The sequence below is a fragment of the Dromiciops gliroides genome, chromosome 5 (genome assembly GCF_019393635.1).
Source record: "Dromiciops gliroides isolate mDroGli1 chromosome 5, mDroGli1.pri, whole genome shotgun sequence".
NCBI classification, from domain to species: Eukaryota; Metazoa; Chordata; class Mammalia; order Microbiotheria; family Microbiotheriidae; genus Dromiciops; species Dromiciops gliroides.
Window position 1 is genome coordinate 64930776 of NC_057865.1, and position 27786 is coordinate 64958561.

The 27786-nt window shown below is 38.8% G+C and overlaps 1 protein-coding gene across 9 annotated transcripts in view; it reads right to left on the reverse strand.

The window, feature by feature from the left end:
* ABI1 (abl interactor 1) overlaps positions 1–27786 on the reverse strand; it is a 111343-nt gene that overhangs the window by 43884 nt on the left and 39673 nt on the right. For all 9 annotated transcript variants that reach the window (XM_043965701.1, XM_043965700.1, XM_043965707.1 and 6 more), the window contains exon 2: positions 14128–14295. In XM_043965701.1, coding sequence (XP_043821636.1) covers positions 14128–14295 — 168 coding nt within the window. The remainder of the gene's footprint in view (positions 1–14127; positions 14296–27786) is intronic.

The window sequence follows — 27786 nt, forward strand, 5'->3', positions numbered from 1 at the left end:
TTTTCTAATTTAAGGTGATCACTCATTAGATTTTAGACATCATAGCTAGAATTTTAGCCCCTTACACCTACTTATCCTGTAGATGTCGTGTTAGCTATATATCTGCCTTCATGTTGTCTCCCCCATTGGACTGTGTACACTTTGAGGTCAAGGTCTGTCTTTTGCCTCTTTTTTGTATCCCTGGCTCTTCCAACAGTGCGTGGGCCCATGGAGCAGGGTCTTCATAAATGTTTATTAACTGACTGACTGACTGACATTTATCCTGAAAGATACCAAAGTTACTATACAGTTAGAAATTTCAATAAATCTTACTTTTGCTCTATCTGGAGAACTGGAAAGGACCTCAGAATTCATCTAGCCCAGGGCTTCTTAAACTTTCTCCATTCACAACCCCTTTTTGCCCAAGAAATTTTTACATGACTCCAGGTACATAGGTATATAAAATAGGTATACATAACCTTTTACTGTTGCCAAATTTTTTACAACCCCCACATTCAGTTATATGGAGTCGTGATCCACAGTTTAAGAAGCTAAGTTCCAGGCCAATCCCCAAATGTTATGGTTTTAAAAATTGAGTCTCAAGGGGTGGGAAATAGGGGGATGTTGGAATGAGGAGAGTTAAGTGACTTGTCCAAGTTCAAACAGTAATAACCATCAGAGGAGGGTTCTAAACCTACATCCTCTGACTCCAGAGCACTCTTTCCACATTACCAAGATGCATACCTTTCCAGTCAATATGACCAATATTCACAACTTATTTTATTGTACTTTTGGATATTTATTAACTATTGGATTTACAGCTAGAAGGGTTATCTACTCCAATGCACTCAATTTAGAGTTAAGAAAACTGAGTTTGAAAGTTTACCTTGCCCATCCCTTCACAAGAACAGAGTCAGCATTCATACTCAAATCCTCCAATACCAAACCAGTTCTTTGTCACAATAACACAATATAAAGAAATGGGTTTAGGTTTATCTAGTTTACTGTTGTGGGATTAGTTTTGTTTCATCTCTAATTCTGCTGCCAAACTCTCAGACTCTTAAGATAGAAGACTGGAGACCAGCGCCATCTGAAAGCTGTAAAAACCATGAACACTCCGGGTGATCTTGCAAGAACACCTAGACATTAACTACTTGTCCTCAAAATGGGGAGAGAAAAATCCAGAAAAGGCAAAGGGGGTAGGCAATACATATTTTTAAAAGAGCAGAACAAAGCAAATGGTAAGAAAAAACATGTTATCACAGCAAGAATCAATTAGACTAAAAAAAAGAATCAATTATACTAATAGAGCTTAGATGTTTAAGAGTTTATAAATTAACTTTCCTTTATCTTTTTAAAAATTTGGTCGGCAAACACTTTAAGATACTTAGCTCAAGGCAGAAAGGGGCCCTACTAAAAACTTTGCATCTCTCTCAGGGGCTAAAGCACACAACAGGTGCTTATGAAAAACCAGCTGAAAGGAAATCTCTCATAACACTTGTTCCAACTATCAAGCATTTAAAATTGTTTTTCTATGTTTGGAGCATTCCCCTGTAAAGCTGCTTCACCTATTATTTGTTTCCCCTTCCTGGCAAAAAGGTCTTAGGAGTCCTAATGATCCTGTTGCCCCTTCAAAGCCTAACCACCTTGTGCCAGCTACCAGAGATCCAGGATACTGAGAAGCACTATACACTGTCCCGATTCTGCCCTAAACCTTAAAAACAAACAAACAAACAAAAATCTTATGTCCTAAACCAGGTGTGTATATTTTATAAGTTCAAATAAACTGAAAGAAATTAAAGTATCAGAGGACACATAAATTTGGGTTTTTCTACAACCTAAACCCACTATTTTAAACTTAAAACCTTTTCCAAAAGAAAAAAGTTTGCCAGCATATTTCACTGCCAAAACTATACTTGCATATGTGATCTAATAACTGCATATGCAAATTAAATCCCTGAGGTTCTAATATTGTGACTGCTTCAACCTTTTGAAATTCCAGTCTTCACATGGAACTACAACTATAGCACTTTGTACGAAGACATTTCTTCACACAGAAATTTTTTTGACCTGTCTTCACCAACCGTAAAAGAAAAAGTTAAAGGATAAATTTAAATAAGGTTTAAGGTTTCAAAATATACTCATAATTGTGATTATTCTCATTAGCATTCTATTAATACAGAAACACAGTCTTCATTCTATGAAAGATAATTATGTAGGACACCTGCTGTGCTTTTTCTGCTAACTTAACTGGGTATCGCTACTTTTCCCAAGAAAAGAGGAGGAAAATAGAAGAAAGATAAAATTTCAGCTGGACAGTGATGTGACTTCTTAGCAGCTATATACAAAACATTTTAGTGATTTAAAGAAGGGTTATGAATTACCAGTAGATTTAAGTTACACATACTGCTCTCAAGCCTTATTTCATACAACCTGTTAAATACAGTCCTAGAAAAATGTTTTGAAATTAACTCAAAGCAAAGCAAAGACTTTACAGTTAGCACTGATTAATAAAGCATAACTACAGTATAGCTCTTTGAAAGAGGAGCAAAGCCATTCAGATGCTGTTTCCATGCCAAACTGAAAAACAAAACCGCTTTAGAGAAAATGAACACATGCATTTGCACAGAACACTGCAGGTGGCTAAAAGGGAAACTAGCTTTTTTTTTTAATGCTTAAAAATAGTTTCAGAACAGAACAGTGATATCTACTGAACTTTCATGAAAATTTTTTAAAATTAGTACAGAGCTGATGCCAAGTCAGACTCAAAACAAATTTGTCTTTTTGCCAGCAAGGCTGGCATTAAAATAAATATTGCAATTGTAAGATGTAGCCTTGTAAACCTTAATGGTTCTAGTGCCCTAGAAGAACTTCTAGAATCAGTGAAACAGGGGAAAAAAACAACAACATGTAAAAACATAGCCAATCTTTTTCTCTCATTTTTGGCTGAAATGAAAGTTTCTATATGAATAAGTTCTCCAATTACCTTATTGTAAAAAAACCAAAAAAACCAAAAAAATCCTGTCTGCTAGCAATGACTTAATTTGTACATTAGATTTCTTTACAAGATTCCTTAAATAGTAATAAAAATTCTTGAAATACAACTTGGAATACTCAGGACTGAAAAGTATAAGAAATAGTGATTTTCACTAGGCCATGAAGTGAAGCACACTATACATAATATATATGTAATTACTAATTTGTCTTGGAGTCTTGGAGTTGGAGATGGTCCTCGGGGAAATCACCTGGTCCAACTAGTACCTGAGCATGTCAGGACCAGGGCAGAGGGAAGAGGGGAGAAGCAGGAAACTACCTCTGTTTCTCCATCCATATTTGAGGTTGGCTAGTGTAGCAGTTACATACTACTTGTGATTAATTCTCAAAGCCCCTATTAAATGGTACTAATGCATGGACACATGATGAAAATAAAAATTACTTAAAACCACAGCTTCTATTTGCCTCTGCAAAGATGCCAGTAAAGGTGTGGGTAGGAACACTATGCAAAACTAAGGGTGACCAAAACCTGTGGGACCCCCAGGTTCCTCTTTCTTCACACTTTCTTTTTACCTTCCTGCTTGTCTCTGATGCCCATCAGGAATTTGGCACAGATGTACATATAGCTAAATGGGCAGCTCAAAGCAAGGACTCTACGAGTAGGGAAAGGGGGTATCAGCTACACCAGGGATATCAAACTCAAATAGAAACAGATCCCTGCGTACTGACTCCTTCCAGTACTTTTGGAAGTGAATGCTAGAAAATAACCAGAAGCCCACCTTTCAAGAACATTTTATTTTCTATTTGCATGCTGAGTGCTTTGCATATAGTAAGTGCTTAATCAATTCTTTTTCATTCATTCATTTGTTTATATGTTTATACATCATTAACACAAGTAAGGGACTACTATTCTTGCAAATAAAAATAACTGCCCTCTAATTTGATCCTCACAACCCTGTAATGGTTCATAGATTATTGTCATTTTTCAGATGAGTAGATGGGGCTAAGAATAAATTAAGTGACTTGCTAACAGTCACAAAGCTAGAAGGCTGGAAATGAATTTAGGTCTTCTTGACTCCAAATTTGTCATTTAATCTACAATGGCTCACAGAGATTTTGAAGAAGCTGTACAGTCCATAACACAATAAAATTGTCCTGATTTGACAAGAACATGAGGCACTGGATACAATACATTAAAACCTGGATAAACCAAAATCCACAGTAAAAATTAATTTTTCTGAAAATTAAAAACAACCATTTTAAAGAGTACTAACTATACATAAACACACATGAGATTCACTTTCATTTCAATCCTGTACTAGATATCATTTTCCATTATTGGTCAAAACAACCATAAAGTGACAAAATGTTTCATGTTCTGAGAAACTATAGTACCATGCTTTGAGTGCTGTTTTGGTTCTCATTATTAGAATAACAAGTATATTACTAGGTAGATTCAGTGCTTAAAAATCAACCAGAATATATAAAGAAATTAAAATATATTCTCAACAGGTACCTCAGTTAAACTTGAAAAAGAACCTTGAATTTACTTAGAGAATTGAGATACAAATAAAGATTAAATGAAACAATAACTTCAGCAAAGTAGTAAGATATAAAATAAACCCACAAAAAATCATCGGCATCCCTACATATTGCCAATAAAACCCAGTAGAAAAATACAGAAAAAGAAATTCCACTGAAAATTACTATATAATGTATAAAATACCTAGAAGACTACCATTGTCCCAAGATACATACAGCAATTATATGAATACACATTAAAATACTCTTTTTTAATTTTATTGTTTAATTTAATAATTTTTTTTGCAGGACAATGGGGGTTAAATGACTTGCCCAGGGTCACACAGCTAGTAAGTGTCAAGTGTCTGAGGCTGGACTTGAACTCAGGTACTCCTGAATCCAGGGCCAGTGCTTTATCCACCATGCCACCTAGCTGCCCTAAAATACTCTTTCAAAAATATAGAACCAAGTAAATGGAGAGAGATTACTTTATGGTTAGGCTATGCTAATATTTTTTAATGAAATTTATACTACCTACCTCAATGTACAGATTCAGTTCCATACCAACCAAATTATGATAGGGTTATTTTACAGAACTAATAGAAAATTACAATAAAAATTCTAAAGCAACAAAAGGTCTATCATCTCACAGAAAAAAAAAAATGATAGAAAAAAGACAGAAGGAAAGGGAAATCTAGCAATATCAGATCTCAAACTACTCTACAAAATAGTAACCATCAAAGCTATCTGGTACTTGTTCAAAAGTAAAAATGTTGATGGATGGTACAGATTAGATAAGTAAGACCCAGAAGCAAACATCTTAGCAAGACATTCTTTAAACTCAAGGATGCCAAATGCTAGCACTAAGTGCTCATTATCTGACAAAAACTCATGGGAGAATTAGAAAGTGATCCGGGCAGCTAGGGTGGCGCAGTGGATAGAGCACCCACCCTGGATTCAGGAGGACCTGAATTCAAATCCGGCCTCAGACACTTGACATGTACTAACAGTGTGACCTTGGACAAGTCACTTAACCCCCATTGCCCTCCCCTCTCCCCCAAAAAATATGACATTTTTTTTAAAAGATAAAAAAATTAAAAAGAAAGTGATCTGACAGAAGTCAAGTTTAGACCAGATGTCACCCCATATATGACAATAAGTTTCTTTTTTTTGTTGTTTTGTTTTTTGTTTTTTTTAATTTTTGCAGGGCAATGAGGGTTAAGTGACTTGCCCAGGGTCACACAGCTAGTTAAGTGTCAAGTGTCTGAGACTGGATTTGAACTCGGGTACTCCTGAATCCAAGGCCAGTGCTTTATCCACTGTACCACCTAGCTGCCCCCCACAATAAGTTTCAAATGGCTACATTATCTACATATTAAGGGTCCTATAATAAACAAATTATAAAGGGCAAGGAAATTATTTTCACAAAATTGAGTAGCAAATGTCTCTTATAAAGATTTAATTTCCAAGAGATATAGGTAGCTTATACAAATATTTAAGAATAAGTCATCTCCTAATAGATAAACAATTAAAGGGTATGGAAAGGCAATACTCAAAAGAAGAAATAAATGCCATTAATAATCATATGAAAGGGATAAGACCTGTCATTTGAATGGTATAGCTAACTCCTATATGAGTAAACTCCCTTTATAACAATACAGATCAACAGTTTTTCTGTAACTTAAAAATAGCCTAGACTATGGAGAAGTTAAATGACTCAGGATCACATAGCTTGAATGAATGAATAAACGAATGAATGAGCACTTATTAAGCATCTACTTTGTGCAAAATGCTTGTGCTCTGAGGATACAAATAGAAAATTAAGCTAGTCCCTGCTCTCAAGTAATTTATATTGTGATGGGGGAGACAACACTTAAGGAAGGTTTCAACTGCAAGTCATGGAAAAGTCCCAGAGTCCTTAAGGTGAAAGTAGACAAAAATGCCTTTTCTCAAGTGTCATTTCCACTGATAGAATCCTATCAACTTGTGGTGCTGAACCATACAACGTAGTCAGAGAGCAGCTGAACTCTAGGTCTCCTATTCCGAGTCAGGTTTTCTATCCATGACATAAGCCTTTCACCATAGGAAATTACAAATTAACATAGAATACTGACAAATATGACCCTCCCCCCCAAAAAAAAAGAGTTAAGGAAAATAATTCCTGGTAGAACTTTGAATTGTCCCAACCCTTGGGGAAATCAATTTGGAACTACATCCCCTATCACTAAACTGTACAATGATAGACAAGTAGGCATACACCTCAGGGAGATCAACAACAGAGGGAGAAGAACCATGTGTACAAAAATATTTTAAAGCATGTATTTTTTGTTTTTGCAAAAATCTAGAAAAAAGTGAATTATCAATTAATTGGGGAATTGCCAATAATTTGGTGGGATAAGAGAAATATCTGCAACAGTCCCTGACACACAAGCTGGAAGAATCACCCTCCCCTTCCTCCACACACCACCACCCCTCCTTAAAGGCAATGAAACCCATCTGGAGACAATTGTTCCAGGTGACTAATATTAAAACCAGTGACTTAATTTACTCCTCAGCCACATACAAAAGTTCAGTACAGGAGCAGTCAGGGAATCCTCTGGCTCGACTAAGGCTTCTGACAAGAACTAATAAAGTCAAAAAATGGGAACTGTGCCCAAATGAATCAATACTGTATCCTTGCTGAATATCCTTTCCACATTATTTTCAATTAAACTTCCATGTCTCATTTCATTCTAAACTGGAACCCAAATCATAAGATTGGGTCAAGTCTGTCCCAGAATATATGGTACGTGTATATAATGGAATAGTATAATGTTTAAATAAATGTTAAATGAGATAGTCAAATACTAAAAGACCAGTATGAATTGATACAAAATGAAGTGAGAACATCCTTTGGTCATCAAGAGCATTCTTGATAAGGGTATTAGCAAGGTACAAAGAGGATTTCACAAGCAATATTCAATAATGAAAATATATCTTTAGCTTTTCACAATTAGCTTAAAAGACGGAGACATTAAGAACCCCATTTGCTTACTGTTTGCTAATTGCAAAAAAGCACTCAATCCAGTAGGACAAAACAGTGTCTCCAAGACACAATAAGAGCCTCTAAATCATTACCGTAAAACCATTCACAGCTGTACCCATTCAACAGAAATTGTGGCATCACGTGAGGTACACAGCAGGGAGGCACCTGCTTGACAAATGTTGGAACTGCTGGGGAGGGGATATGGGGCAGACTTGGGATCAGAGAGGAACTGCGTGGGGATGCTGAAGACTACTCTGGTACATTTGCAGAAGGCACTGCACAGACCACTACAATGCTCTTCCAGAAGACTATAAAGGTAAATTTACTTAAGCAATTGGAAAGAGCTAGATGATCAAGGAGGGCTAACAAATGAGTCTTCAAACATTAATGTCTACAAAGGATATTGAGGGAGTTAAATAATAAAGGCAAAGGTCCTGGGATAGAATGATTCTGTTGTGAGGGTTTTAAATGGGGAAAGGCAGCAGTAGGAAGTCTTTTCGGACAAATGACAGGTGCCCTCCCCTGCCCAGCCCCTAAATGGGCTATAGTAAGTGAATGATACTGGCATATATATATATATATATAAAATTTTGCTTGACAATGTTTACTTGCTAAAAGGATTATGTTGTTCTTTTTCCATGGGGAGTGTAGTATTTGAGGAGGTGAAAGAGAGCTATTTTTGAAAGCTAATGTTTATCCAGCCCCGCCCCCCAGAGGCTTATTAAAACATTTTTAAATGCACAGAAAAAAATTCTGAAAACAGAAAAGCAAGACAGCTTTGAAAGTAATATGTTTATTATATCAGCTTTTTTTTCTGTTTGGGGGAGGGGAGAGGCAAGGGAGGGAGGGAGACAATTTGGAACTCAAAATCTTATGAAAACAAATGTTGAAAAAGATCTTTACATGTAACTGGAAAATAATTAAATAATTTTATGATTTAAAAAAAGTAATATGTTTAATTTATTACATACTTTTTTAAAAGCAGCTGTAAAATAACAGATTCAGAGTTTCACATAAAATTCTTTCCTGTTCTACTTATGCTTAGAAATGTGCCTTTGTCCCTCAGGGGGTCTCCCTCATTAGGCCCTGAAGTCATCACAGTAAAGCTCATTTTAATATGGATCACTCTCAAGTCACAACAACCAATGAAATTGAAGGATACTAGCCCATTAGCTTTGATCAGTGTGTAGAGACATGCCTCTATCAAAAGACGATAGAAGCCAAGAACACATGAGTCCTCGGGCCAGGGCCACTTTGGAACACGACTCTCGGTCTGGACCTGCTGTGGGTTGGTGAATGCTCCCCTCTTAGGACAGGGTAGACTGTTAGAACATGTGCTCTCTCTCTTAGAAATACGGCACTGGGGCTTTTTTTTGGCTTGTAGTAACTGCCACACAGTCAATACTCTTCTAATATTTAATATACTTTAATAATACTGCCAAAAAAAAATTTTAAGTGGTGTAGAAAACTTTTTTTCAACTAGTTTCTGGGGGGCAGCTAGGTGATGCAGTGGATAAGGCACCTGGATTCAGAAGGACTTGAGTTCAAATCTGGTCTCAGCCACTTGACACTTACTAGCTGTGTGACCTTGGGCAAGTTGCTTAACCCTCATTGCCCCAGCCAAAAAAAAAAAGTTTCTGTAGACTAACAAAACCTGTCTACTGAAATTTTAGGACTAAAATGATAGATTTGTGAGTGCAAAAGAAACCATTCTGAACAAATTACCCACAAAAGATCAGAAATCTACAGGAAAATAAACCTGAAGCCTCTGTGACAAAAATTATTAGGGAATCATCAATTAATAAATAGGAAATCAAATGTAACAAAGAATTTTCTAAGAGTTAATATAGATCTTTGAAGATAAATTTCCAATGGAATTTCAAGATTTTATGTGGTTACTATGGGAAACTGCATTTTTTTCAAATGAGTTAATTTAGACTATATGAATATGAAAAAGCTGCCCATGGGGCAGTTAGGTGGCGCAGTGGATAGAGCACCAGCCCTGGAGTCAGGAGTACCTGAGTTCAAATCCAGCCTCAGACACTTAACACTTACTAGCTGTGTGACCCTGGGCAAGTCACTTAACCCCAATTGCCACACTAAAAATAAAAAACAAAACAAACAAAAAGCTGCCCAGGTAATCTGTATTAATCTTTTTCTGATATATCAAAAAATTCACCTCCAGCCCAAATAAGAGTTTTAAGCATGATTTATTTAAACAACATTAGCAACCTAAAAATGTTTTAATTGTTCTTAATATAATTCCTTTGTAAGTCTAACAATGTCAAGAAAATATGTAGGAACTATTTGTGAATGAGGACTCAAGATACATAAAAATTCAGCTAGGCCATTTATCTCTTTCAAATGGTGCCAAATTCCTCCATCTTCCATTTTGGAAAAAAACAGAAACCAAAAAATTATCCTGTTTTAGTAAAAGCAAAATGTAGTTTAGTAACTAATAAGTGACTTTTTTCACAATAACATCATGTAAAATAAACTACAGTCCCACAGAACAGGCTGTATCATTCTCTCAGAAGGGAGGCAGGGGACCCAGGTTTGGAATGGGTGAACACTGGTTCAACCTGGCTGGTTCAGGATCACAGATCAAGAGTTAGAGGGGATGGCAGAGACCATTCAGGCCAATCCCTTCATTTTAAAATGAGAAAACTGGAGTGGTCCTTTGATTGTACTACGTGGCTATGTAGGTTGATTTTTCTTTTTTAAAAGAGGGAGTTCAGTGATGGGAGAATATATCATAAAATGATTGTGAAAAAAATATAATTTTAAAAAAATAACAGAATAAAGCCATATCATTAAAAAATACTTTGGGGGCAGCTAGGTGGCGCAGTGGATAGAGCACCAGCCCCGGATTCAGGAGGACCTGAATTCAAATAGGGCCTCAGACACTTGACACTAGCTGTGTAACCCTGGGCAAGTCACTTAACCCCAATCGCCTCACCAAAAACAAAACAAAACAAAAAAACACAACACAACACAACAAAACTTAGAAAAACTGACCTCTGACTTCACTTTGTTCCCTCCCTCATCCTACGCCACAGTCAGCCATTTCCGCTCTCCTCTCTCCTGGATGCCGAATCCAGTTTATTTTCTCCATCTGCCTCATCCACTCCTCCACACAAACTGCTGAATTCAGTTCTCACAACCAGGACAGCCAGTCAAGAAGCATTTGTCTTGATTTGTCCATCCCCATTGCTAAGTCTCTGGCTAAGATTGTCATTTCTTGAGGAGCTTCATCAATAGTAGATCATTGCCAGCTCCACTGCTTTCAGGCTGCTACACCTCCTCTAAAGCTTAGCAGACACCCACACAACAGAAATTTTCCCTTAGGCCTAGTCCTTTTTCCCATCTGACTGTTCCTCATCGCTCATAACACAGCCTGTAACTGTGGGTCTCTCCCAGGCTTCCATCGGAGGCTCATTTCCTTCCACTTCACTTGTTGATCACATCAGCTTCCACAGGTTTAACTGTCTCTGTATATTCAGGCCCTGTCTCTCTGAGCTTCAGTTCCCACCTCACACACATCCAGACAGCTACCACATCTTGCCATTTCCACTTCTACATCTCCTCTGGCATCCAACTCCTCTCTACTCACATAACTGCTCCCTTATTTTAGTCAGTGGTGTTAAGGGTCTCTGCAGGCTGCAATTTCACTTAGAAAACCAAATTGTTAACATTCTTTATGCTCCATTATATTTTTATTAATTTTGTTAAATATTCCAAATTATATTTTAATCTACTTCAAGAGACATTCAGGAGTTTTGCAAGCTGTGAGTTTGACCCCTATGCATTAGTCCTTTATTCACCTCACACCTGAGAGAAATGATTATTAATAACCAATGATTTGGGGAGATCCAGAGTTCCCCCTTTTTCTTTTCTTTTTTTTTTTTTTGTTTTGTTTTTGGTGAGGCAATTGGGGTTAAGTAACTTGCCTAGGGCCACACAGCTAGGAAGTGTTAAGTGTCCGAGGCCGGATTTGAACTCAGGTCCTCCTGACTTCAGGGCCGGTGCTCTATTCACTGCGCCACCTAGCTGCCCCAAGTTACCCCTTTTTTGACAGCCCTCATTTCAAAGCTCAGACTCTTAAAGGACATAAATGAGACCGAGTTAACTCTCCTCAATTGTGGTGAGACCCCAGCCAAATTTACAAGGAAGTTAATCTAAGCTGGAGAAGCCTAGTGTGATCTACTCAGGTTTGAATGGGGATAAATTCTTTGATTAGATTGCCCAAGGCTGGGGGAAAGTGAGAAGTCGATTACATGATCAAAGTTCATTAGAAGAGGTCCTGCCCCTCGTAGTAGAATTCGTTCTCTCTCATTACTTTTTAACCAGGGCTGACTGCCACCCTCTGGAACACCCACTTCTCTGAGGCCACTGAGCAGTCTTGAGTCAGCCGCATGAGGGTCTTTGGTGTTCTAGAGTGCCACTGACCTCTTTTATTAAAATGCTAGCATTATTAATAAAAGGACTAGTTACCTAGAAATTAGGTGTCTCGAACCTTTTAAACCTCACACACCTAAACTGTTTTCATAGCAAGCTAATTAATTAGCATTCCTGCCTCTTCTCTCACTGGCATAATTCACTTTATGGGGCAGCCAGGTGGCACAGTGGATAACGCACTGGCCCTGAAGTCAGGAGGACCTGAGTTCAAGTTTTACCTCAGACATTTATTTACTAGCTGTGTGACCCTAGGCAAGTCATTTAACCCCAAATGCCTTAAAACATCCGGGGCCAACTCCAGTCGTCCTGATGTATATCTTGCCACTGAACCCAGATGGCTCTGGAGGGGAGAGTGAGGTTGGTGACCTTGCACAGCTCTCCCTCACTTAAATCCAATTCACTCCAAGTCATAACAAAAAAACAACAGCTCATCTTACACACTGCTGGCAAACTACTTTCCCTTAAGTGCAGATCTGATCACAGATTAACTCCAGAAGTTTCATATTGTCTCTAGGATAAAATACCAGCTCTTCTGTTTATAGCTTTTAAATCGCTTCCTAACCTGGACCCAACCTATCTTTCCACCCTCACTAGACATGTGATCTAGCCAAATTGGCTCTTCTCTCTCTCCCCCACACACAGGGCAAACAAACAAGTCTAACTGAACTCAGAAAGGAGACAGGATGGGCTAGGGAAGTCAAACCACCACCAGTACCAGCTTAATCAACACCACCCTCTCAGACAGCCCAGGACCCTGAAACCAAAAGCCTCAGAGCCTTGAGAATAGCAGTGCTTCCAACCCAACGCCCTCCCTATCAATCTGGGAAGCAACCTCTATGAAGATGCAGCCTGGCAACTGTTCCTGCAGGTGCTCCAGCCATAGCTACTGAAGACCCAGAAAAGAACGTTCTTGCCCCCAAAGTCCTTAGCGATGTTCAACAGTTCAAAATCAAAAACTGATATGACACAGTGGAACAGCGGTGAACCCTAAAGAAGAGGTGTTACCATCTGCTTTCCACTGCACCCTAAGAACCATGGGACCTTCCATCTGACTTGCAGCTAAAACCGTCCACATGTTATCTGATCACATTAGAATTTAAGCTCTCTCAGAGCAAGGACTGACTGCCCTACTAGTATCCCCAGTACTTGGCAAAGTGCTTTGTACATAGGGAGCACTTTAAAAATGATTCATCCATTCATCTCTCATGCCTTTACACTGTCTGACATGCCTGGAATACTCTCTCTCTCTCTCTCTCTCTCTCTCTCTCTCTCTCTCTCTCTCTCTCTCTCTCTCTCTCTCTCTCTCTCTCTCTCCCTCTGCCAAGTCCCTTTCTTCCTATAAGATACAACTCAACCACCATCTTCTGCATGAAGCCTTTCCTAATACTCCCTACAGTCAATGGTCTCCCTCCCAAACTATATTCTCATAATACATACCTTTCATGTCTTAGCAGAATAGTGTGTGTACATACACACACACATACACACAAGTATTTTTCCTTAACTGGACATTTTTTGGTTTTGTTACAAGAGAAGGTTGAATTCCAGAGATGGAGAGAGGGTATACTTCCACAATGGTGCAAAAACATTGATTAAACTGATTTCCAAAAAGAAAAATATCATTTAAAAAGAGATACTAAGCATTCATCCAAAAAAAAAATTATATATGGTGATTGTTAGGCACCATGGTGAGCTGGTAGCCAGGGTCTGTTGAGCTGTATCTACTATTTAATCAATTATACTATAAGAAGGTTCCAATATATTTCTATCGATATTTTTAAAAGTCCAGAAATACCAAAGGCATGAAATATAAATACTATGGATACTGTTGGTTCTAAGATGAAATTTTATAAATATTAACATAAAATGATAAAAGTGATACGATATTCCAGATGTTTTAACCAGCATAAGGTATGAAATTACTACCTTTCTTACTCCAGACATCATCCTTCAATTAATGCACTCTAAGATTGCATTATTGCCTATTCACAGTAATATTTCAAGAAAGGTTTATAGAACATAAAACTAAAGCTCCAAATGATTTTTCACAGCATACAGTTAGTAGCAGAATTCATTTTCCAAGTTCTTCACCCTTTGAGCTTTGTAACTGATTGATTATATATAAAGCTAAGTCTTCTGTACGTTGTTACCTGGGAAATATGGTTGATGGAAGACTCCATTCTCCTAAGCTGAGAAGCTTGGATGTCCAGTAGCTGGAGCACATTGTTGGCCAATGCATTTATCTGATAAGCAACACTAGCTAAGGACTGGGTGGTGTAGGCTTTGGTCTCTTCTAGCGCTTTCCTTTTGTCTGGAGCCTGAAACATTAACAAACATAGAAAAAAAGTATTTAGTAAATACTATAGGGAAATCAAGTTATACACTTAATTATGTTGAAAAAAAACATAACTGCTGGTCCCACAAAGCACATCAGAAATAAAACAAAATTTAAATTTTGGTAACAATAACCATCTTCTGAAGTGGTTCTCTGAATCAGAAGTATAAAATATAATCCACACAATCCCAAGTGCAGACTAAACCAGATTAAAACGTAATTGGGGGGCAGCTAGGTGTCGAAGTAGATAGAGCACCGGCCCTGGAGTCAGGAGTACCTGAGTTCAAATCCGGCCTCAGACACTTAACACTTACTAGCTGTGTGACCCTGGGCAAGTCTTAACCCTTAACCCCAATTGCCTCACTAAAAAGAAAACAAAAACCGTAATTGGGAACCATTTTTTTTAATAAAATTTTTTTTTAAATAATTGATAACATTACACTTTAATAGTACATCAATATGTATCCCACATTATCCTCTTGTATACATTAGTGTTCCATTTCTACTTGAGTTTGAAAGCAGGACTCTACATATATTTCTAACACAAGTTTCAAAACTCCTTCCTTCCCCCCTGCAAAATTATCTGCCCTTAGTCTTGGGTTCCTAAGAGGCAAATTTCCTTTCCCTTTACACTGAAATCAAAGTACCCAGCATCAATCAAGAAGGGAAAATCATTTCCCCACAGTTAAAATTTCCCACTGCATTGTCTATCTTTAAAAGCCGGCTCAACATATCTAAAATTGCAAAGTCTGTTCACAAACAAAATTAATGCAGTGAAAAATGCAGGGAAAAATGTTTGCAGAAAGTTCTTCTAATAAATATGTGATATCTAAGGAATTGATTTAAATATACCAGTAAAAGCCATTCACAGATAGTCAAAAGATATGAACTATTAGTTCACACAAAAAAGGCAAGTGAACAATTAACATGAAAAAATTCTCCAAATTACCAAAGAAATGAAAATTAAAACACCTCTGAACCTCTACCTCTCTCTTTCCCAATAAATTGGCAAAGACAAGAAGAAAGGAAAATGTCAATTGTTGAAGGGGCCCCTAAAGATAACAGTTCCGATAATATTCTGTTGGAGAAGTTGTGAAGTGATTCAGCCATTCTGGAAGGCAATCTGAAAGTATTACAAAAAAGGCACTAAATTAGACATACTCCGATCTAGCAATAAAACTACTAAGCCTAAAGACTAGAGATCAAAGGGAAAAAAGGACATCCATATTCTTTGGTTATGCTGTTATAATATGACTTGAAATAAATGGGCTATTGGCTAAGGATTAGAAATATGTTTGGTTACAGAGATTTTATATATGGAAATGATCAACTTATTTGGTGCTAAATTTATTAAAAATTAAAAAGCAATCAATCAACAGCTATACCAAGTGTTTTACTCTATGAAAGGGAGATAGTGTATGTGTGTGGGGAGGGTGAATTTGAGGAGCTAGCAATAGGGTTACAAAAATGGGAGGAAAAAAGGAGTTACTGAAGAGTTATCAGAAAAAGAATACTGGGGCAGCTAGGTGGCGCAGTGGATAGAGCACTGGCCCTGGAGTCAGGAGTACCTGAGTTCAAATCCGGCCTCAGACACTTAACACTTACTAGCTGTGTGACCCTGGGCAAGAAAAAAAAAAAAAAAAAGAATACTAAATTTAGTCAGACCTGAATTTTGAACCAAAACAGAAACAAATCAGGTTTAGTCTAAAAGAGTTACTATGCTGGCCAGAAAACCCACTCCTGGAGGTAAATCCACAAACTGTTCATAATAGGAAAAAAAATTTTCCCTAAGATACTTATGGTTCAGGGCAGCTAGGTGGTGCAATGGATAAAGCACCAGCCTTGGATTCAGGAGGACCTGAGTTCAAATCTGGCCTCAGACACTTGACACTTACTAGCTGTGTGACCCTGGGCAAGTCACTTAACCTTCATTAACCTGCAAAAACAAAACAAAAAGATACTTATGGTTCAGTTAAATTCCTTGCTCAATGCCACACACCTCATTCATAACAGGTCTGACCATGTCATCTTTCTCCAAGCCCCATCCCAATTCAGTAAACTCTAGTGGTTCCTATATTTCTTCCAGGATCAAATATTAAATCCTCTTTTTTTTTAATCATAATTCTCTTCCCTTTCCACTCTTCTTATACCTTAACTCATCCCCACACACTCTGAAATCTGGTAACACTGTCTGCCCTGCTTTTCCTCACACAAGATTCCATCTACTGACCAACCATTTTTACTGGCCTGCAATTCTCTCCCTATAAAACCCCACCTTCTACAAGAAGCCTGTCCTGATCCTCTTTGATAATGGAGAATTCCGAAGCTCTGTTGATTATCTCCAGTTTATTCTGTACACGTCTTGCTTGTATATAGTTGTTTGCATTTGTTAAGACCTTACACTGTGAGTCCCTTGAGAGTAATGTTTTTTAGCTTTCTTTGTGCTTAAGCAAGTGCTTGACACATAGTAGGTGCTAAATAAAATGCTTATGATTGACATAATAATTCCTCCCAGCAGGCCCTTACTCTGTTTTTTTGTGAGGCAGTTGGGGTTAAATGACTTGCCCAGGGTCACACAACTAGTAAGTGTTAAGTGTCTGAGGTCGAATTTGAACTCGGGTCCTCCTGAATCCAGGGCTGGTGCTCTATCCACTGTGCCACCTAGCTGCCCCTAGGCCCTTACTCTTAATGGATTTGGAAAATCCCATAAATTTCCCTGGCACAAAGAGGAGAAACAAAGTAAATACACTCCAAAGAACCAAGCTTCTGTACTTTGTTTCAGTTTTAGAGTTCTGTTCTCTGTCCTAAAACATTTTGAGCACTTCTGACAGCAGGTTGCAAACAAGCTTTCAAAAGCTAATATCAAAAAAGGCTATTTCTAGAAACTTAAGTCAGGTAAAAACATCAGTTATGGTGACAGAGGAGCTGGTTCTGGGGGCTGTCTCATCCAAAGAATTGGCAGGCTCATGTCAATAGTTCAAACAATCCTTGTTTCTCCTTCATTCTGGAAGAGGACCATGACATCAGGAAGGTGATATCATGACTTGAAAGTGAATTGGATTTAAGTGAGGAAGAGCTGTGCACAGTTGCCAGCCTCACTCTCTCCTCCAGAGTCACTAGAGTCCGGTGGCAACATACTGACAACTAGAGATGACTCCAGATGCAGTGGGAGCCCTTGGCCTCTTCAAGCTAAGGCCTTTTATAGGTCTCAGTTTGTCTGAGGCAACACCCATTCAATGATTACGGCTAAAGTAAGAAATGAGGCAAAGAATGGCCTCTTTTATGAGGGGGGGAGGGGAGGGAGGAGACACACAACCCAAAAAGCAAAATCAATCAGGGTTTCTGGCCAAAACAGAAACAACTGCTATTTACACTCACTCTGGGCCATCAGAGCCCAAACAATGACCATGTGTGGCTTGGGTTGGCTTCCAGGCCATCTCCAGTCCTCCTGATCTGTATCTTGCCACTGGACTCCACTGACTCTGGAGGAGAGAGTGAGGCTGGAGACTGCATAGTTCAATCAATACTTTTGGAGGGGAAAAAGAAAAAAAAATGGAAAACAACCACATCCAGTCATAGGTTAGCCATATAACTAAATTCAATGAATTTATTGAGCACCTAACCCATGCATTTCACTACCAGCCACTCCTGTGCTAGTGTAACAAACTAACGAGCACATTCACTGCCCAAATGAGCTTAAAGCGTATTTTAGTTAGAAGGTAAAAATGAAGATGACATATCTTGTTTGAAAAGCAAAGAGGGAGCTGCTTTCAAATAACAGTAGGGCACACAAACCAGATAATGCACTAAATAAGAGCCCAGCCAAATTGTGCAGAGCCTGAAATGAAGGCTTTAGGAAGAAATGGCCAGAGATGTGCTTGCTAAAAGCAGCCTTGACAAAAACTAATTTGGCAGTACAATGGAAGATGGCCTGGAGCAGGACCAATTAAATAACCAGAAACTGGCTAGAAAATGATAACAAGTTCTAAGAAGAGGTAGCAGGAATGAGAGTGGCAAAAATGAAGAAAGACAAGTGAGAATGGATATAAGAAAACCTCAGTGGTAGAAGAGACATGATGAGGGAGCCTAATGGTGTACTAAGGAAAGGGGACTTGATACTGCATGTGGGGAAGCCTGGTATACGAATCTTAGTTCTGCAGCAAACTACTTGTCTCACTTCCACAAGTGACACAATGTCTCTAGGTCTCAGTTTCTTTATCATAAGAATGAGAAAGGTAGAGAAAATCTCAAAGTTCCTCCTGTATTTCAGTGATTGCCTTCAAATATCACTCCCTGGCTGTGGTTTAGCAATCACATCCACAATTCTTTCAGTACTTTAGAATGTAGTTCAACTAAGTAAGATGACGTGAATTTATCAAGAGCAGCTAAGTGCTTTCTCATTAGGACCAACTCCCCATTAGCTATTTTGTTATATTCTTTCTGATACGGAGGTCATTCTTCTCCACAGAGAAAAGAAGCGAAGTAAGAACGAAACGGATTTTCCTGTCAGTTATTGTTCTATCCCTCTGACAGCAGTCCAGGACTTCTTTGGTCTTTTTTCCCAATACAGTTTTTCAAGGTGGGAAAAAACTTTTGTTGTAATTACTGTTCCTTGTCAGCTTCAGGTGATTGAGTTTTAGTACTTCTGTCCTTCCTTTAGGGTCATACTTTTCTTTTTTTTAAAGTGAGGCAATTGGGGGTTAAGTGACTACTCACACAGCTAGTAAGTGTTAAGTGTCTGAGGCCGGATTTGAACTCAGGTACTCCTGACTCCAGGGGCGGTGCTTTCATACCAAGCTTTTGCATTCATTCTGTGTTACCTTCCCTTGCTTCCATCTTTTGTATGTTTTTTTGTTTGTTTGTTTGTTTTTTTAGTGAGGCAATTGGGGTTAAGTGACTTGCCCAGAGTCACACAGCTAGTAAGTGTTAAGTGTCTGAGGCCGGATTTGAACCCAGGTACTCCTGACTCCAGGGCTGGTGCTCTATCCACTGCGCCACCTAGCTGCCCCTGTATGTATCTTTTAAAAGTGTCAGTTAAAGGTTAGTTTCTTAATTTCCATTGTGTCTTGAAGATTTTAAGACTCTTAAAGAACTCTCCCTGAAATACAGGTGAGACACCCTGTGTGGCAAGTGTCCCAATTTTCAAAGAAGGTGCAAACTTTGTGAGATAGACTATGATTCTTGGGCATATTTCTGGGATACATCCTTTTTTTTATTTTTATTTTTTGGGATACATTATTGACATGGAAAGAAATGAAATGGGAGAAAGAAATGCTGCTCTGAGATATGAAGAAAGGAGAAATTGAGTGAAGAGAAATGCTAGGGTTTTTTCTTCGATTTACTTGAATAATTGAGAGCTGACTATTGCAAACTAAATAGAATTGTTGACACTTTTAAAAGCCACCTTAATAAGTATAATAGTTCTTAAAAGTAAAATTCTAAGTGCATTGGCCCTACAGTATAACTGACCTTACCCAGATCTACTTATCCAGATCTTTTAGTTTTCTCATCTGTAAAATGAGGAGGTTGGAGGCAATGCCTTTGAGGTCTTCTAGCTCTAAATCTATGGTTCTAGACCTTTTGGGGCAAGAATAGAAGTTCAGGGATAGGGCAAGAAGGACTAGGAGCAGAATCACTAAATTGGAGGTTTGGAAGGAATCGTGGTCACCATGTAATCCAATTTGCATAGAAAAGGAATCTGAACTGTAACCGATCTGTTATCCAGCTTTTGATTGAAGAACTCCAAGGGATTCCAGAAAAAATAATTCTTAGACTATGTAGATCATTCGTAGACCCTGATATTCACTGTACCATAATATGTTTAGAAGAATGGGCAAAAATCTCTCTTTTCTTTCCTTTGTCAAGTAGATGAAGGCAGTGTACCCACATAGACCGTTCGTGGACAGATTTCATTGCAGGAAATAATGCCCTTTTTTGCGGGGCAATGAGGGTTAAGTGACTTGCCCAGGGTCACACAGCTAGGAAGTGTCAAGTGTCTGAGGTCAGATTTGAACTCAGGTCCTCCTGAATCCAGGGCCGGTGCTTTATCCACTGCACCAGCTGCCCCCAAAATAATACCTTTTGATAATACTGCTGAACATAAGTTTGACTGGTATAATGGATAGAGAGCCACCCTTGGAGACAGGAAGACCTGGGTTCAAGTACTGCCTCTTGATGACACTGGACAAGTCACTTAAGTCCTCAATGCTGCAGGCATCTCTCTTAAGACTGAGTTGCAGGGCAGCTGGGTGGCACAGTGGATAGAGCACCGGCCCTGGAGTCAGGAGTACCTGGGTTCAAATCCGGCCTCAGACCCTTGACACTTACTAGCTGTGTGACCCTGGGCAAGTCACTTGACCCCCACTGCCCCAGAAAAAAAAAAAAAAAGACTGAGTTGCAAAGAAAACCCAAAGTTTCCTCATCTAGGAGTTCCCCAAACTAATGAAAGGTACAGTCCCTAGCCTAGCCCTTCCTCATTATCTAAGCCTAATAACTCAAAGGGAATTTTCATGGGAGATTTCTTTTTTTCTTCCTCCTCGCCACAATGTAAATATTGTAAACCCCAGATAGCATGCTTGCCAGTTTGACATTTCTGTATAAGTCCTATTCAAATGGACTCTAATTCAAGTTTAGTTTTGCTGATTAAGGGAAAAGGCCGTAGAGCTTTTCTCCCAACCATACCTGCTCAAAATAGATTTCTCAGTGTTGCTTCTCTATGCTAATTTAGAAAAGATTCTTGTGATGCTCTGCCGTGTTTGAACAATGAGTTTAAGTGCTAGGATCTTCTAAGTACATAGCCTACCTACTCAGAGAATTCTATTGACAAGCCATTTAAGACAAGAAAGTTCCCAAATTAATTAGGAAAAATATAAAAATAAACGGATATTCACGGGGCTTTGGATTCCTGCTATACTTCCAGCCCATCATCACTTCTTAAAAAGCCCAGAAGTTAAGCATAGCATGACAGAGCAACAACATACAGAAAATGGCATTCCAAACACATACCTCCTAATTCTCAGTTTTCACCTTTGGGGATGCAATGTGGAACAATGGAAAGATCGCTGAACCTCGGGTTCTTGGACCCGAGTTCAAATTTCACCTCTACCTCTGTGTGACTTTGGACAAGTCACCGCACAGTGTGTGCCTTACCCAAAACAGCAGTTTCCTAAGACTATGATGGATGTGGGCTTGGTAGACTGAAGAAGAGTATGCGTAGCACATCTATTCCTCACAGCACTATGTGGTACAATCATGGAATTTGGCAGACTGATTGGGATGGGCCACACCTGGCCTGTCCTGAGTGACGTATGCTGCTGATGTCAGCAGGAGAAACCACTCTCCGATCGACTCTGAAGGACCTCCCTTTTTACGGGAGGGAGAGTAAATGCTCACTGAGGGAAGCTCAGTCTCTTTCCGGTCAGTGAGCTCCAGAAGTGGACGAGAGAGGTTTGTCCTGTGGGCCCTAGCTGCATAGCTGTTTTCCCATTGAAGCTACAGACCCCAGGTGGTAAGTTAATAAAACGAGCCCAGTTCTTTGAATTAGCTGAGCTGGAAGCAAGTTTGGAGGTTATATAGGCTTTTGTTAGAGTTAGGGGATTATTCATTTTTCTTTTTCCCTATTCCCTTGTCTTTGACTTTATTAATTTCACCTTTGCTGTATATTTTATTCCCATTAATAAAACCTGATTCGTTTGTGGAAAAGAGGCTGTCAAGCTCCTTTCTTATTGGCCTGGGAGAAATATCTAAAAAGGCAGTTTGGAGGAGAGGAAGTTTTGGACCTAGAAGTCCTTCATTATTTTCTGAACCCCAATATTTTGGCGAGCCACCCAATTAACTCTCTACATATTAAATTTGGCCCTCACAACTATGTAACTGAACTTTCCATAACGGGGGAATTGGGTAGGCACAACATTTATAAGATTTTCTATTTTGAACACTGCATCCACTACTGAGACAAAGTAATTTTCCCCATCTAGTTGTTGGCTGGGTTTTTCTAAGAATAATCCAAAATATCACCACGAATTGAAATTTCTGCACGTTGATGCCTCCATTACTTTTTCTGTTTTATGTGGATTGAGTTTGTGGAGGATAAAATTCTATAATTTGACAATAATAGACAATACTACCTAAATTAGAACAGGAGCTGTTAACCCTTTTTGTGTTCATGGATCCCTTCTCAGAATAATTTTTTTTAATGTATAAAATAAAATACATAGGATTAAAATGGAAATCAATCATATCCAATTAGTTATTAAACTGTTAAAACAAACAAAAAAATAAGTTCAAGGACTCTAGAGTAAGAACCCCTGAGTTAGAGGCAACTAGTTAGTGGAGTGCCAGTCATGGAGTCAGGAAGACCTGAGCTGTATGACCTTAGATAAGTTTCTTAATCTCGGTTTGCCTCAGTTTTAGCACCTACATCACAGGGTTGTTGTGAAGATCACATGAGATATTTGCACATCACCTAAGACAGTGCCTGGCACATACTAGGTGCTTAATAAAAATGCTTGTTTCCTTCCTTGTGTTAAGGGGTTCGGGCAGATCTTCCTAAAATTACAGAATCAGAATTTTAGAGTTGTTGATGGTCCAAATGATTGTGCCATTCAGATTGAATGTAATATTCTAAAAGGTTAGAAATCAGAGTTCTTTGCAACTACATACATTTATTAATCTTGTACTATATGTATGACAATGTTGCTAGGTATCAGGGATAAAAACCAAACCCAAAAAGTTTCTGCCTTCAGAGAAGGCTTGATGGCGGCATGGTGCCTGAGCTGATCCTTGAAGGAAGAGGCAAAGATGAAAAAGGAACATATATGTGAATCACCTTAAATATGGCGGCAAGAGAGAGAAGCAAGTAGAATGTTGTGAGGGCCAGGAGGAACAGAGAGATGGCATTACTAACCAGGAGGAGGAGATCAGAGAAAGCATCATGGCAGAAGTGGTGGCATGGACAGGGATGAGGGCTAGGGCCATCTTTCACATCGCTGCTGCTAAACTGACTTTTCTAAAGTGCTGATCACATTACTCTTCAGGAACTCCTGTGATTGACCACATCTAAACCTCTCTTTGGCTCTTAAAGCCCTTCATAGCCTGACCCCAGCCTACCTTCCCGGCTTTGTTATACATTACTCCCCTTTTCAGTTTAGACAGCCAGAAAGGCCTTGTTGTCATTCTTCATGTAGGGGCTTTTGTGCTGGCTGTCCACCATGCCTGGAATGCATTATCTCACACCTCTGACTCTCAGAATGTTGTGTATCTTTCCAAACTGCGCAAATGCAACCTCTAGTTTACATAACCTGTATAGCTTCCAACTTAACCTATATAACCTTGGATAAATCCCAATTTTGCTAGGCCTCAAGCTTTCTCATGATTCTATGATTGCTGTCTACCACCGGGTACCATTGCCCAACCCCTAAATTACCCAGGATTCATCTTGTATATACTGACAGTTGTTTCCCAATATAGAGTATAAGCTTTTGGGGGGCTGTGGTCTGTTTTATTTTTATCTTTGTATTTCTAGCCACTGGCACTTTTGTAAGCATTTGAAAGCTGCTTGTTTGATGCATAGATGTGAAATAGCGTGAGCCAAGGAAAGGTGACAGAATAATAAAACTAGCTGATATTTATATAACACTCACTATATGCCAGGCACCATGCTAAGTGCTTTGCAGATACTACCTCATGTGATCTTTACGACAATCCTGGCAGGTAGATGCTGTTAACCCATTTTATAGATGAGAAAACTAAGGCAGAGGTTAAGTGACTACCCAGGGTCACACGGTTATTTAGTATCTGAGGGCAGATTCCTATAATTTTAGGTAACAAGTAAACACTGATTCAGTTGCTGGGAACAGAATAGAGATAAGATGTGTGTGCGGGGATAGGAAGGGAATAGTAACAGATAATGAATAAAGAGGCTTGAATAACAGACCACTAAACATTGAGAGTAGATAGATAAAACTGTCTATCTGCAATGAATAATAGTATGTCAGTGGCATGAGGCCTGGCTGAGAAAGGGAAGAATAGAAAGGGACCATCTGCTAAGCTGCTGCAGTTGTCCAGATAGGTAGTAATAAGGGTCTATACCAGGGTGGCAGCAGTGGGACTAGAAAAGAAACAAGGGGAGTGTGAAATCATTTGATAATTCAAGCGTATATGAAAGGGAAGGATGAGGGTCTTCCCGAAATAGAGGACCTGTCAGATTCAGTTAGCATACAAAAATGACAGTCCTTGGTGTAAAAGAGGTTATATTCTTTGTTTTGTTTTGTTTTGTTTGTGGGGTAATGAGGGTTAGGTGACCTGCCCAGAGTCACACAGCTAGTAAGTGTCAAGTGTCTGAGACCACATTTGAACTCAGATCCTCCTGAACCTAGGGCCAGTGCTTTATCCACTGTGCCACCTAGCTGCTCTATGGGAAGTTATATTCTATCAGAAGAAACAACACATACATGTGTACAGAGATAGAAAACATACACAACAGAAAGTACACGGGAGATGAAGGCAGCTGAGGGGCATCAGGAAAGGCTCTGAGTAGGAAAAGTTTGAACCTTCCAGGCAGCTACGGCTTATGAACGGCCTGAGGCAGGAGAACAGGCATTCCAGGCATGGAGTAGATTCAGAGGACATGAAATGTTGGTTAAGCAACAGTAAGTATCCTAGAGTAACCATGCCATTTTGGCATGAAGCTGACTAAGTTAGGCTGGGTACAGATTGGGAAAACACCCAAGAGAAAGGTTCACGTTTTACTCTAGAGGCAAAAGGGAGTCATCAGAGTGTCTGGAGCCAAAGGATTGCTGTGGTCAGCCATGTTTGTTAGGTTTATCACATTGGCAGCTGTGTGGAAGGTGGATCAGAGAGGGTAGAGATGAGGTAGGAGACTGCAAAGAGAAGTGTAACAGTACCAGAAGAATGGGGGTGGTCAACAGTGCTCTTAAAAGCCCTAGCAGAGGGGCAGCTAGGTAGCACAGTGGCACCGGCCCTGGATTCAGGAGGACCTGAGTTCAAATCCGACCTCAGACCCTTGACACTTACTAGCTGTGTGACCCTGGGCAAGTCACAACCCTAATTGCCTCACCAAAAAACAAAAAGAAACAAAAAAAAAAAAAGCCCTAGCAGAACAAATTGAATGGATTGAACAACAAGTACACTCCATTTGGCGATTAAGAAGTTATCAGTAACCTTGGTGAGAGCAATTTTAGCTGAATGGTGATATAAAAGCCAGATTGCAAGGACCTGAAGAATGAACAAGTAGGGAAAAACTGTTATAATACTCTTTCTAGAAATTTACTGTTGAACTAAGACAGTCACTTGAGGGAAAGGTAGTATCAATGGAAGACTTTTCTTTTTGTTTTAGGGCAAGGAAGACCTGCATGTGTGCATAGGCATCAGGGGAGGAGCTAGCTAGTTAGTATAGAGGGATATACCGAATATTGGAGAGACAGTTCTATGGAACTGGAGGGGTTTGGGTCAAAGGCACTGGTAGAGGAAAAGGCAAAAATTACCTTCTATATGGGGCAGTGTTAGGTAATGAAAGAACTGAAAGAAAAATAATCCAAACTATAATTGCAGGAAAATGACGCAGAAAAGGGGGATTCTAGAATTCATCATATGCTGTTCTCTGACCCAGTGGTGCTGATAGCATCATGGAGATTATGAGAAGTGGAGTATCAGTTTGCCCATGTACAAAGTGACTGCATATATCTAATTGAAAAACTTTAGACAATTGTGACAAGAAAGTCCTAAAAAACAACAACAAGATCTAGGGAGTGGGACAGCTGCCTTGAGAAAGCAGAAAAGGATTAGTATTTTTTCTTTTTTTTTTTTTGTCCTAAGATGAAAAGTCATAATGCAGTTGTCATTCTCACGAATGTAATGTTCACCTGTAAATGTCCAACCAAAACTTGAACTAGTCTATTTAAGCCATTCAGATGGTTCTAGGGTGAGTCATAGGCCATCTTTCCACTGCAGCACACTGCCTACCATATTGTACTTCCTGAGTTAAAAACATATTACATATAAACATGTCAAACATGTTGGTCACAATCATACAGATAGCTTACCTTTCCCTTACACTCCCCCATGCTGTCCTAAAGTTTCAGTACTACCAATGAATCTACATAGCTCTACTTCTCCCTTATTCCTCCTCCTTTTTCCCTCTTTAGTTCTCACCACTCTGTTAATTCTATCCTGAGGAAGAAATAGATAACTATTGATAATTTTCCAGCTTCACATAGTGTGTGTCCAATAGGCAGAGACCAAATAGAAGAGGAGAGGGCAAGGAAGGGGAGACAGGGCTGGAACAAAAATCATGAATCCTGATGATTCCTGCCTTTCCCTTTAATGTTTCTCTCAATTCTGCACCAAAGATAGTAATAAAATAGTGGGAATAAACACAAAATCTTGACTGACAAACTGAAAACAAGAGAAGCTGGGAAGGGGAGCTGAAGAAAAAGCAAACGTTACAACTGACTAAAAGGACTGGCTAATCCATGTGGATAATCTAGAAATGATTAATCAGCAAGGATCCTATTTTTGTAAATCACAATCATTTAGAAAAAAAAAATCAACCAAAATCTTTAGACTATTATCTTTTCTTAAAGATTATTTTTGTTTACTCAATGAAAAAAATCCCATTTAAAAAACTTAACATTCAAATAAGAAGTGAAGAGGTTGAACTGGGGGGAGGGGAGAAAAACCGTAGCAAATTTCTCTGCTAAGTGTCCAAGATATATAAATATTTGAAAGATATCCTATATAGAGAGATATTAAAAGGATATGTATATGAATGTAGAAGACCAAGTCATTCCTCAATAGATAAATGGTAAAAGGATATGAGCAGTCTTTAAAAGAAAACTATCAAACAACTTTATAAGAGTTCTCTGAATCAATAATAATAATAATAATAATAATAATAATAATAATAATAGAAATTTAAATCAAAATAACTTTGAGTTTCTCTTCACATCCTCCAAACTGGCAGGCATGCTATAAGATAGGCAAAGTCAATGCTGATGGGAGTATGCAAAGAGAGGTACACTAATGTACTGTTGGTGAGCTATGAATCAAGCACAATAATTTTAACAAGAAATTTGAAATTTATACGAATAAAATGACTAAAGTTTCCATACCTTTTGACACAGAGATTCCACTATTAGCTTATACCCCAAAGAGAACACTGATGATAAGTCAACTATTATTAAGCACCTACTTACTATGTGCCAATCACTGTGAGAAGTGCTAGGGATTCAAATTCTAACATGACTGTCCCTGCCCTCAAGGAGCTTATAAATCTGAGAGGAAGACAAATCCCCCCTCCCCCAAAAAAGGTGATGGGGTGGGGGGAACAACAGTGCACAACAATCCCATGGAGTAGGTCCTATTATTATCCCCATTGTACAGATGATGAAACTGAGGCTGTGTGTTTTAGTAACTTACCCAGGGTCATACAGCTACTGTCTTAAGCAGAATTTGA